At 35.5% G+C, this 14,005-nt stretch overlaps 1 protein-coding gene across 1 annotated transcript; it reads left to right on the top strand.

Moving 5' to 3' along the window:
• The first annotated feature begins 4,110 nt into the window (after nt 1-4,110).
• Nucleotides 4,111-13,509, top strand: LOC141647921 (cationic amino acid transporter 7, chloroplastic). The gene is made up of 5 exons (XM_074456292.1): nt 4,111-4,696; nt 4,886-5,105; nt 5,194-5,545; nt 6,610-6,841; nt 12,848-13,509. The coding sequence occupies exons 1-5, from the start codon at nt 4,294-4,296 to the stop codon at nt 13,432-13,434; spliced, it is 1,794 nt and encodes a 597-aa protein (XP_074312393.1). The 5' UTR covers nt 4,111-4,293; the 3' UTR covers nt 13,435-13,509.
• Nucleotides 13,510-14,005: the final 496 nt, after the last annotated feature.

Here is a 14,005-nt window from a genome sequence, read left to right as displayed (position 1 = left end):
GGTCAATTGCTAGGTCATGACCTTGCTTGGCCACACTAATCAACAATTAACCAAAAAATTATGGTGATCTTTGAAGAGAAGAGGTCAATTTGTGACCTTTGGTGGAGCAAATTGACCAAACTCATGATCTATATGTGGCAATATGTGATTGGTTGACAATATTAATAATAAAAAATAAAAAATATATATATATATGAAAATATGATATAATGTGGAGAGATGTAATTGGTTGGAAAGTGAAAAATGATTGAGTTGATGACCTAGGTCGTGACCTTCTGCTTGGGAGGGTGAAAGTAAGTCAAGTAAATAAAGTGGGATTAAGACTAAAACAGGGTCGTGTCCTAATTAGGGTGACCTTTGCTTGGGGATGGTCTAAAACTGATCAAATATGAACTTGAACCGGACATGGGATCACGCTAAGCGTTTGAATCTTTTATTTTACAGACAAGCTGGTTAGTGAATTTGGGATGATGTATTGAATATTTGACAATTCAGAATGAACAAGCGAATTAGTGAATTGGGACGAGTTAACAGGTTGGGTCTTACCTTGTTCTCATTTTTTTTTTTTGTGGGTTAGATGGGATACTCCTAGTATTACTTGTGATGGAAAGCATGGATGGTACACTTTTACAGTAGTAATCTTGTGATTTGTGAAGAGAACATGTTTTCTTCTTGTTCCTTTTACAGAGGGAGCTTGGTCCATATTAATAGTAGCACTTTTGCAGTCAGTTTAGCCAAAGTCCCCTTTCTAACTTCACATGAAACCACTGTTGAGTGCTGAGTTTGTTGATGTGATTCTTGCACTTTTGGGGAGCTAACCAATGACCAAGAGTACGACTTCTCAGTAATCATAACTTCTTATGTAAGACGGGTACATTTGTCTTAAGCCTAAGGCGGTTACAATATTATTATAAGACGAATTAATATATAAGATTAAGTTATTCCTGAATTCCTGGTTTGAGTGGGAATTAGGTGTGTGTGTGTGTTGACGAGGGAGGATATGATACATTTTGCATTTGCTATCTAGTTTTGCACCCTTAACGAGGCAATAATTACTCAAAAAGAGTAAAGGATAAGAGCAGATTAAACTATTAACACAAAGCGTTTGTAGGAAGAAAGCCCAAATATGATTATTATTATACATTCATTTTTTCGAGTTTTTTCAATCTCTTTTTTTATGTTTAAATCTTCACTTTATAATAAAGCTTATATTCTTCGAAACAAAACTCGTAATTTTTTTTATAAAGCTCGGATTCTATATAACTAGTTATAATAGTATAATTGGTTGTATAGTGTATGAAATGGGATTAAAGTGAGAAAGTGATGTGTGAGTATATCTCCTTATCGGCCAAGGAAGTGGAAGTGGATAGATAACTTGGCCTGCAATTCCCATAAAATTGTGTCAGTCAGCTGACCTTGAGCATGGATCAATGTACCCTCCACTTACCCAAATCCCAAAATTCAACTACTTATGACTTATGATTCATTTTACGATGATATATCGTCAAAGTATACTTTAGACGGAGTGTGTCTGTCTACAATGAAAATTTGTGATTTACAAAAGAGTTGGTATTGGATACCATATTAGCGGGTAATGCCATTTATCTTGTTCGATCATGAATCATGAGTTCATGACTCATGAGCCTCGGCTTTCCAGGAAAAAACCATTTCATGTTTCGCTTCTATATGCTTAATGCTAACAAATGCTCAACTAACTTAAATGTTTGAAATGTGTTGGAATCCAATAAATTGATGGAATATTTCGACTTTACTAACTTTATTCAGGATAGTAAATAGAGTATTCCTTTATTTTTCTCGCATTCTTTTCAATAGTTAAGTAATATGAAGTAAAAAATCTAAAAGCTCCCTTTGTTTTATTCAGTTAAGTCATTTCATCTTATTATCCAACTTTTTTCTCACAAAAAGTGAACAATGGGTTAAATTAATAAGAGTAAAATGAGAAGAATATTAATAACTATAAACTATACCAATAAAAAGAACTAAAAAAGATTTTTTTTTTTCTTTCCATAAAGGTATAAAAATAAAAGATTAAGTAAATTGGTACGGAAATAAAAACATTTAGAGGTATATATATCAGTCTCCATGTAAGAGTGAAATTCCACTAAGAATGACATTTTTTAGAACAACCCGTCACTCCCATTGTATAAATACTATCCTACAACCAGTTGTATAATTAGAATTGTATAACCGCGTCAAAGTTATTGAACTCTCACTCAAAGTTGTTGAGTTATTTTACGTAGTTATTGAGCTTAATAATTATTCTATTTAGCTCAACAACTTTGTACCATAGCTCTATAAGTTTGTTAATAGAGCTCGACAACTTTGTAACAAAGCTCCAGAATACTGAATAAATTGTATATACAACTAGTTGTATAATACATTAACTGCTCACATCGATGATTTTCACGTTAATTGAACAGTTTCTAGTTGTGCAAAGTGAAAATTTTCGTCATAAAACAACTATCAGGAGTGGCGGTTCTTAGGTTTCAAAATCGCCATACATTAACGACTTTACGTTAAACTAATTTTCCAGCTTAATCAACCCTTATGTTCATTTAACGCAAAAAAAACGAGTTAACTCAAAGACAAGGACTTATACTATCGTTTTTTTTCCAATTAAGGACCTCAACTATGAAACTTTACAGTTAAGGGACTTCAACTCTAACACCGTTACTTTTTCTGTCAAGTGTTAACATGGACATTTAAAAACAAAAAATGACTGAACTCCTTTTCTGATATTTTTGGCTTATCAATATACTTGCTTTCCCGTCGTCTTTTCCTCCATGTATGGCTCGAGCTGATTCTCTCTCTCACAATCAAGTAAACTCAAGGATTTGAAAGCACAAAAGTAGGCTCATAAATGGCGAAAATGGGGAGTTTGAAGGGGGCTCATATCTGAATATGTACATTTAAATTCTTCGCAGAATATGTACACGTACTCGTTGATAAGATTCACATGGTTCTCAAGTTTCTCATATAGGCATTAATGCATTATCATGTGCAAGTATTGCTAATTAGTCTAAAAACAAGTTTCGAATGAATTTCGGTAATTCGTCGAATATTTGGTGTGCGACTATAAAATTGCTTGTCCATACAACAATTTCCGAGTAATTGAGTATCGTCCAAAATCCACATCCACGCATCCATAGCAAAGCTTCTCTCAAATCCCAGTCATCTAGCTTATACAAATACCCACTTTAAAATTCTTTTCAAAGGCTTGATTTGCTTGGTGGTATTAATAACTACTTGTATTATTGATTTGATTTCATTTTATAGGGAGTCAATTTTATAATGGTAATAGAATTGTTTAGAAAACTTTCAGCCATACAAATCAATTACCTTTCTCTGATTTCTCGAGTCAATTACTTTTCTTTCCGTAGAGATGGTTTCTAGTCAATTTGCTAACACTTAACAGAAAAAGTAACGGTGTTAGAGTGAGTCCCTTAACTGTAAAATTTGATAGTTGAGATCCTTAAGTGGAAAAAAAAACGATATTATAGGTCCTTGTCTTTGGGTTAACTCCAAAAAAAACTAGCACCAGGAGTGTGATTGTTTGCTTGTAAGGCCGACCCTAACCTAGTTCCGGTTTGCTCGCACTTCTCATTTTAAAACTCTGATTCTACATAAACATGGCAGCACATAATACTTTCATCGCCCACCCCCCAATTTTCTAAATCAACTTCTCTTTAACACCCATTTTAGAAAAAAGTCCCTTAAAAAATTCATAACTTGGAATTTACATAGATTTAGTAAGATTAGAATAAAGAAGAAAAACAAATCAAATCAAATTGGGGTGAACGGTGAACCTTATCTCCCTTTAATTTCATTCTATTTTTTTTTTGGTATTGACCAGGAGTATCCCCTACCGACAGCTGGGGCAATCTCCTTCGGGGTACTGAAGGCAATTTAATGGGTTGACCCTTTTCAAGTTTAGCTTTTTCATTCGCAAGAGTCAGGAATCGAACCCTGACCACTTATATTTACCTTAGTCAATAAGAAGCATTCATTTCTAATATTCTCTTATATTTACCTTTACATTTATAGCATTTATAATGAAGATGAAGCTTCTCATTAGAGGTGGACGCATTTATAATCCTGGGGAGGACCGGAGGACTAATTTTTTTTCGAAAAGTAAATAACTTGCTCTATTTCTTCCCTTTCAACTTCCTTCTTCCGTTACATTAAAACTCACACCATTTCTCCCTTGCTTCCCTCTCCCTTAGACCACCACTTTAAATACATTCTCTCACAAATTTCTACCAAACCAAAACAATGGAAACTCATGACATTCACCTATCATCATCATCATCATCATTTTCTAGTTTCTCCTCATACTTCCACGCTCTTAAACAAACTCCAAGACGGCTTGCTAGACGAGCCGTCTCGGTATCAACCTCGTACGACGAACTCACCCATGTCCGGGCTCTATCCGGGTCTAACATGACCCGGTCACTCCGTTGGTACGACCTGGTGGGACTCGGCGTTGGCGGAATGGTTGGCGCCGGCGTGTTCGTCACCGCCGGTAGAGCCTCTCACTCTTTCGCCGGCCCTGCCGTTATCATCTCTTACGCCATTGCTGGCCTTTGCGCTCTCCTTTCTGCCTTCTGTTATACCGAGTTCGCCGTCGATATCCCTGTCGCTGGCGGCGCCTTCACATATCTTCGCGTCACATTCGGTCCGTTTAGTCATTTATTTATCTTTGATTAAAACTCGAACGTAATTACGTAATTTCTCATTTCTATCTAAACCACCTAATTAAAATGTAAACTAATTTATTGAATTGGTTTACAAGAAGAAGGTAGAAAAGAAAAAGTCGATAATACATTGTACTCGTGACTAATTAAAAATCCAATCAATGGAACAGGGGAATTTGCGGCATTCATAACAGGATCAAATTTAGTGTTAGACTATGTTCTATCAAATGCCGCGGTCGCACGGAGTTTTACGGCTTATTTTGGGACCGCCGTCGGAATATCAACTTCCAAGTGGAGATTCATAGTATCTCCTCTTCCCAAGGGATTTAATGAAATCGATGTCATTGCTGTCCTCGTCATCCTCATCATCACCCTCGTCATTTGCTACAGGTACCTAATTTAACCCGAGTTTTTACCACTTCTTATTATTATGTGTATCACGTGAGACCGTCTAATATGAGAATTTGTGTTAATACAGTACGAGGGAGAGTTCGGTGGTGAACATGCTGCTGACATTGGCCCACTTAATATTCATTGGGTTCATAATAGTGATTGGATTTTGGAAAGGGGATACAAACAACTTGACACACCCGGCAGACCCGGATCATAATCCGAGTGGGTTTTGCCCTTACGGGTTGAGCGGTGTGTTTAACGGGGCGGCCATGGTATACTTGAGTTATATCGGGTATGATGCCGTATCGACTATGGCTGAGGAAGTCAAGAATCCTGTCAAAGATATTCCAATTGGAGTGTCGGGTTCGGTTATTTTGGTCACGGTGCTTTACTGCTTGATGGCTACGTCTATGTCCTTACTCCTTCCATACGACGCCGTACGTACTTTCTTATTATTCTTTGTATGTATTGTACTACATTTATTAAAGTGATGTTTCACAAATATATCCATCACACAACAAACAAAATTGCTTTTGCTAATTCACTAAATGTCTTTTTGCTGTAAGAGGAAAAAAACTATAGCACCATGTGACTTGACTTGACCTGACAATTTTCAAACCCGGTATGTATTTGCCGTATGTAGTACCGTATGTATATACAACCAATTGTACATTTAAAGAATTTAATTCAAAATATGGAACTTAAAATGAAATAACGCCTCCATATAAATGTTATCCCTATACATGAAAGGACGGTATCTTCATTTCATTTTAATTGTCGTAATCAAAATATTCATAAGGTAACAATACATTAATATTTTTAGAATAGACCAATGTTATCCCCTAGTGATAAAATATCACATCACATGGTAATGAAGGATATCTCAAATCTCAAAAGGATTGTATTAGGGATGGTAATTATGATCCAAACCGAACCGAACCGAACCGAACCCGAATCAAACCGAAAGAAAAAATTCAATCCAAACCCACTCTTTAAAAACTCATTCCCGATCCACTATTTAAAAACCCATATCCATATCCACTATTGGAAAACCCAAACCAAATCCAAACCCGATCTATTCATACCCGAACCCGATCCAAGTGGATATTATTGAAAATTTAAGCTTTATTAACCTTGAAATTTAAATTTTCTTATATAAGATTAAATTTTTATGTAGTCAAATCAAGTTTTTGTATTGGGTTTTGGATTATGTAGTGGATCGAGTATGGATTTGGAGCGGGTATGAGTTTGAAAAAAGTATAATGGATCAGGTATGGATTTTAAAATTTTGGGTATAGATCGGGTATGAATATGGATCTGTGATCCAATAAGTAAGTGGATCGGGTTTGAATCTCACAAAACCCGAGCCGACCCGACCCATTGCCATCCCTAAATTGTATTCCAATAGACAAAAAGTAAAAATCCAAAGAAATCATGGTAATGATAACTATAAAAATGTAACCATAAATAATTAAGATATTTTGTTTGAAAATGGGTGTAGATAAATCCGGACGCACCATTTACAGGGGCGTTTAAGGAAGAAAAAGGATGGAGATGGGTGTCAAATGTGATAGGAGGTGGGGCCAGTTTTGGAATATTGACGTCTTTGATGGTGGCGATGTTAGGGCAATCACGTTACATGTGCGTCATCGGACGATCCAACGTTGTCCCCGCTTGGTTTGCTAGGGTCCACCCTAAGACATCCACACCCGTCAACGCCTCCGTTTTTCTCGGTGACTTTCCCTTTCTTTATTCTTTTTCAAATCCTTCTTTTTTTTTTTTCGTCTTCAACAATTTTGTTTGTATATCCCTACTATCTCCCTACTTAATAAATAAATACACAACTCAAATTCTTGTGTCATCTATCCTTTTTTGCTTTATTTTGGTAACTTACTTATTAATCTTAATTAGAACTGACGAATTTGACCCGATTCGAATAAATGAGTCTCTGAGCTTGCGTATATTGCACAACTAGTAAATCTTGATACGGAGTACCAATTTTCATAACCAAGATGGTATCGCTAAGAACAAAAATAATCTAGAAAAAAAAAAAAAAACGTTGGGCGTTCTCCTTTTGGTGGTTATTGCGTGATTGTAGATGGTTTGGTTTGGATTTTGCACTTTAATTTAGTAGTTAGTTCATGTTTTTGCCTTTTTGCTGCGTGTGTGTGTTTTTTTTCGTGGGGTTTTGTTGTTTCTTTATTAAGTTAGGTCGTTGTGTGCTACGTTGGTGGGACCCTTCCAAATGCGTTATAATTTCGACAGGGACAACAATGTGATTTACTTGCACCCTTTTTGTTGCAGACAGTAACATCGTACTCATGGTTGAATGATAGAGTCTTAATCTTACCAACTAAATTACTCCCTATTTATATACGTGCTCTTTTATTTTTGCGATTTTAACTTTATATAAAGTATGTTCACTTTTACACAAAATTATCATACAATTTCAATTTGGAATTTCCGATTGAAAAGTGTTTTAATTTTATATTTCATTCACTATAAATCGTGATACTTGATACCTGTCAACTTGTAGAAATTGTCTCTATACATAACTTTCATTCCTACTTAAATAACTGAAAATTCTACAATGTACCCTCATGTATGTTCAAATGTCATTTTCTTTGAAATTTGTATATATAACATTCGGATTAATGATATTTCTGTTTGAGTAATTTAGGATGATGAAAAGATGATCTGTAGTGTATTATTGAAGTTCAAGCATTTATTAAGGGCAGTTAAATATAGTCAATATGATTGTCTTAAACATTACCTAAGATGCACAAGCATTATTGCCACATTATTTCATAACAATAATCCATCCTATTGGTAGTCTGCAATAATCATTCCATCCTATCAATAATCCCAATTAAATCCAACCTAAGCACCATATCTTCTAATAACGAATCAACTGATATTTTTTTAAGTTCATGTTGGAATATTTGATAGTTTTCGGACATGATGTTTATCTGTAATATTTTCAAGTGATGAATCAAGTACTTAGTTTATTTGATACACATAAACATAAAAAATATCAGTTGGTTCGTTATTAGAAGGTATAATGCTTAGATTGGATTTAATTGAGATTATTGATAGGATGAAGTAATTATTGCATATCACCAATAGGATGGATTATTGTTATGAAATAACCCATTTTTTTTTTGACAGCATCATTGCCACAATTTGTGTAGTTAATTATATTTATTTCTATTTATAGTTTAGTTACGTTCTATAAGAACTGTAAATAATCTGAGCCGACTCGTCGAACCCATAGAATCGACATGATCAAACTTGGCTTCTATTTGTAAGTTAGATGGGTTTTGAATCGAGCCCAAGCTGAAGCGCTCAAAGTTATGAGAAGAGCTGGAGCCCATCCAAGCTCGAGTTTAGATGGACTTTGTTATACCCCAAGTTCCTAAATCAATTTCAAGACATAATTTAAGATTATTTTATTTAAAAAAAAAGTGGTTGGAGTATAATGGGGAATTCCACACTTGTGTGAATGTCATGTAGCACTTGGCAAAATGAAGTATTAGTATAATGGGGAAGGTGAGTAATGTCATGCTCACGTGTCAAATGTTGTGAATAATAAAATGATAGAGAAGGTAACATACACTTGGGATTAGAAGAGACAAGCTTACGTGTTGGTTTTTGGACTATCTGGGAAGATATACATAGTGTGATGATTAGCAGCAAGCCGCAGCTAATTGACATGCATGTGGGTCATCTTTCTATGATTTACTTGCCTCTCTTATTGTCGGCCATTTCCTTTTTCATTACTTATTAGGTTTTGTAATTATGTTTGAATAAGATCTTTAAGAGTTGGGTTGCTAGTAGTGTGCAATTGTTTGATTTGTTTAGCTATTCTATATCTAGGTATTTCATCATTAATTCATCTACATAATCTATTTTACACCTGTCATTCAATAAGAATATTCATAAATTGTCCTCTCCTCTTTCTTGGGTGTCTGTGCCAAAAAAAAGGTAAATAAATGACCAGGACGGAGAGACTAGTATTTATTTTTTGATACTTGTATGTCGGGTTCATAGTTTTTTTTTTTTTTTTTTTTTTTTTTTTTTGGGCAAGCGGAAAGAAAGATTCTTAATGCTCCCTCATAGCCCTTTTTGCCAGGCCGTGAGCTCTTCTGTTAAGGTTTCTGCGAATGAAACTAAAACATAAACAATGAAAACTTGCCGAAATAGATGCTATCTCGTCCATGATGCCTTTAATGTGATGATGCTTGCTTTCCTTTCCTGCCCATTGCTGCAACAAGCTGAAACACTCCGATGAAACTTCCAAGTGTAGAATACCCTGATATTTAGCCCATTCGAGTACCTTTAATACCCCAATAGCCTCTGCTTGAAGCGGTGATTCTGCTCGTCCCTTCATTCTCCCCTCAAAACACGGATCCCCTACGTCTCCAAACACAGCCCACCCAAAAGCAGCAATACCAGAGACCTCCCAGCTTGCATCCACCATTACTCTCATCCTGTTACAAGAGCCAAAAGCACCCATAAGGGAAAAATGTTGACCTTCCTCGAGCCGTTTTACCTCATAGTCAAGTTCCTGAGACCCTTGAGTCTCATTCTGGAATCCGCTAAGTTCCATTCACCCTTCTTAGGTTCCTTCATGACCAAGGAGGCCAAATTAGCTAATTGATTAAAGAACACCTTTGGGATAAAACCTTCTCCTCTAAATATAGAATTATTGCGCAGTGTCCAAATACTATGCAGGATAGCTAAGAATTGTTTTGATTCGTCATGATGCCTAGTGTTGAACCAAACCAAATTCTCGCGGAGACTTCACAATCTCTAAATAGGTGCTCCAGGGTTTCATAATCCCTATTCCCCGTACTGCACATGGCGCAGAAATGGTCCCATCCAAAGTTTCGCTTACAAACTCACTCCCAACCGGAAGGGAACCAGAGATGATCTTCCATAACAGAATCTTCCAAGATTGAGGTCCTAGAAGCTTCCAAAGGGTGGTTTTACAGAAACGCTTCTTCTTTTCATTTATCCTTTCTTTGTCCTTTAAAGATCCCTTTTTGTCAAAATATTCCCCAAAGATCACTCCGTAGCCGCTTTTAACGGTACAAGTCCCTTCATTCGAGTAAGGCCAGAAGACTTCATCTTGAATCCTGGAGGAAATGAGTGGGATCGCCAAAATTTTTTCCACAATATCCTGTTTAAAAATCAACTTAACCATCCCTTCATTCCAGCCTCCACCATTATAACACAGATCCTTAACCCGGAGATCCTTCATGAAGCTAAAGCCCCCGTCAAGTAAGCTGTCAACAGGCTCCGGTAGTCCTCCATCGACCCATCGTGTACTCCAAACATTAAGATTTGAATCAATAGTTAAGTCTTGTTTTTCTAGGCTGAATTCATAAAATATGATATGAATTGAACTAAACATAATTTATGAATTTGATTAAACTGAATGAAAGTGGCAAAGCAAAAAAAAAAAAAAAAAAAAAACTTAAATACTTAAAAATCCTGATCTCAACTAAAATGAAATGAATTAAAATTAAATTTAAAATAACGTGGCTTTGAAATGCATATTTGGTACCATGACGAAGAGTCCATCTTGGATAAATATGGAGTACTCCGTATACACCCAAGTCTTTTTTTTTTTTCTTTTTTTTTTTGGCGGCTGTAAAAAAAGAGTTTTACATTGTGGCAGTATGGCTCACTATACCATACCAATAAACTACAACATAAAACGCTAAAGTAACTAAAGGACGTTAACCTTTTAGGGCAAGGAGAGTGTTTTTGGGCAGCTTATTGTGATTTATGGGAGTCGTCTATATTATAAAACTCTTTCTTTTTGTTTTAACCAGCTCTATTCATGTACATTGTACAATGGAACTTATTTTCTTAATCACACTTTCTACCACTTTTTTTTTTCTTTTTTAGTATATAGTGTAGTGCTTTGCAAACTGTGTTTGTCTACACATTAAAGCTAATTTGTTAAGGAGTGTCTTTTTGGGTTTGCCAAAAGATTTAATGCAAAAAGTTCTTAGATGGGACGGAAAGCCAACTCCTTAAATATTTGAGATGCAAATTGTGTGTGTATTATTCTTTTATATTTATATATGCCCTCAAATATTTTTGTAAAATCTCTCAATTACTTTCATTTTGGCCTTAGAAATATGATACCCCTGGTAGCGATTAGCCTTAGAAATGACTTATTTCGACCACCAACATTTAAACGGTATGTGTTAGGAGTATATGATCATTGATTGGACATCAATCATCACCTTAAGCTTGGTTGAGATCGATTGAAATTGAGTGTAATTCAACAACTGGCCAGATTACTCTATAAAACTAGACATCACTAAGGTTTTCTGTTTTCATTGTCCAATTAGCAAACATTTCATCCTTTTTGATCACCTTTTCGTTTAGTGCTAAACACAGAGCTCACACTCAAAATTTTCTACAATTTGAGAGATTAATTGTATACTTCGTATAAATGTATCCCCATGTACAAAAAGTGTGTTAATCTGTTGATCATATGACTTTGATGTTACATTTTAGCAATTAAAGCTTCTCGTATTTTTTCTTTCTTCTTTATGGTAGTCTCCATCGAATTGGGATCCTCTCTATTTCATTAGAAGAAACTAAAGGTCAATAACTAACTTAGCGAATAGAGAGAGCAAGCTAAGTGGAGAGGGAATGAATTTGTCTATGATTAAATCCCGGCCATTGGTCAGGAAATGGAGAGGATACTAACCCGTGTCCATCACCCCCTCTTTTTTCCCCTTTCTTCATTGTAGCAAATTAGTTTATGCATATGGCAAAGGAAGGTTGTTGGAGATACGTCAGACATTATTTATTGTTGGCCAGAATGCCTGGTTTTAGTGCTTAAGTGCTATCTTTGATAAAGGTTATGCATCATTTTCAGCCAAAAAAAGGCACTTTTGTATCATCTTGGATGTTAAACTATGGCTGTATGAACTCCCAAAAGGTTCAAAATAGGAGGAAGAGTTTCAGACGCTTCCACCACACATATTTCAATTTTCTAATGAATGATAAACATTATGGTAACACAAGTTGTTTATTATAACAAAAGTACTTGTTTGAGACTGTCTCATTTAATCACTCGAAACTTAAAATCTTTCATTTAACTATATATGTATTTGTTGTACAAGTATAGGTATGATTTTAAAAATATGCCCTGGTAGATAGAGATATATGTTTAAGAATGTTTAGAGATTAGAACTAGAATACTTGTACTCGGCTTTAAGGGTCGGATACGAGTGATAATTCTATGGATTGTTTATTGCATCTTAAGAAAGGTTGCACACTTTCCAATTGTATCAAGTCTAGATGCTAAGAACCAACCTAGAGATTGATTAAGGGGATATCATAGTATATTTGTAGCATGCTATTCCATCAACTGTTGCTACTTTGCTTAAGATCAGAAATTCTTGCTACTTTTTAAGTAATTGTGTACTAATTATTAATATAAATTGCGTGAGACTGTTTGCTTTGTTGTTGGAATAAGCATTCTTCTTGATCCCATTACTCCCATTTGTTAATTTCAAAGTTATCTTTTGAAAGTGGAGCCAACTGTTTAATAGAATAATCTTTCTTCATGAGAATTTTCAAGTGTTGGTGGATGTTGAAGAACAATTTAGGTGTTAAATCGGTCAAATTTGTTTCGGATAAGGTCGCTTGCTTGCTGGTAGGATCATAAAATTTAAGTTGCTTCTGATATGTAGTCCATTTTGTTCCAGGAGTTTTAACAGCCACCATTGCTCTGTTCACTGATCTTGACATTCTCCTCAACCTCGTATCAATCGGTACTCTTTTCGTCTTCTACATGGTCGGTAATGCTGTAATCTACCGGCGTTATGTAACACCTGGGACGACTAATCCTCGCCTTACACTATCATTCCTCCTCTCTTTTTCACTAACCTCCACAATATTCACTTTACTATGGCATTATGTTAAACCCGGTAAACTGCAAGACGTCATGCTCATGTTATGTGCCATAGTTGCCATTGCCCTTGTACAGTTATTCCATTGCCTAGTTCCTCAAGCAAAGAAACCCGAGTTTTGGGGAGTTCCTCTTATGCCCTGGATACCAGCTCTATCAATATTTTTGAATATCTTCTTGCTTGGTTCTCTGGATGGACCGTCCTATATTCGATTTGGATTCTTTTCGGGCCTGGCGATTGTTGTGTATGTGTTGTATAGTGTCCATGCAAGCTTTGATGCAGAAGGAAATGGGTATCTGAGCCATAAGACTGATGCAATGCCATTCAATGATCAAGGAACAAGTGGACTTAGAAGTGTCTCGGTGTCTCATAATATTGTGTAAACTGTAAACTTATCTTTGTTCTTATTCTTATAGTTAGTTACTCCTAATTAACATTTTTCACAGTTGCCTTTGACATTTTACTACTTTTTCACCATATACGAGTAGTATCTTTCACATATACTGCAAAATTAGTGGGAATTGTTGAGAGGCATTAGTTAGAAACATAAAGTTGTGGAAAATTCTATACAAGAAGTCAAATGTAAAAAGAGGAATAATACTAATTAATCTTCGATATTCCTTTGTTACAGACTTACAGTCTTGCATCTATAACACGATCCCCGAGTTATCTTGACGGCTCGATCTCAAATTATTATTATCTTTTTTGGGTGTTGATCAGGAGTATTTTCTATAAACCGTTACACAATCTCTTTCCAAAGTTTGGTTTTTTTCCTTCACAAGAGTTAAAAATCGAACTCAATCACAATGAGAACTTGACGCGCTCTAAAATCGCTATTTAAAACCGTCAAATTAACAATACCTTACTATAGTACCTATTAATCACTCAAAAGTAAAGTGGAAAGTAAGACTCGGACCTAAGGGAAGGGGGATTGCAAATGATTTATAAATATGT

The sequence above is a fragment of the Silene latifolia genome, chromosome 3, assembly GCF_048544455.1.
Source record: "Silene latifolia isolate original U9 population chromosome 3, ASM4854445v1, whole genome shotgun sequence".
NCBI lineage: Eukaryota > Viridiplantae > Streptophyta > Magnoliopsida > Caryophyllales > Caryophyllaceae > Silene > Silene latifolia.
The sequence above is the reverse complement of the archived record's forward strand: the minus strand, read 5'-3'. Positions and strand labels throughout refer to the sequence as shown.

Coding starts and splice junctions, on each gene's coding strand:
- LOC141647921 (XM_074456292.1), top strand. CDS start 4,294: ATGGAAACTCATGACATTCACCTATCATCATCATCATCATCATTTTCT. Junction 4,697..4,885: donor ATATCTTCGCGTCACATTCG/GTCCGTTTAGTC, acceptor TCAATGGAACAG/GGGAATTTGCGGCATTCATA. Junction 5,546..6,609: donor TACTCCTTCCATACGACGCC/GTACGTACTTTC, acceptor AAATGGGTGTAG/ATAAATCCGGACGCACCATT.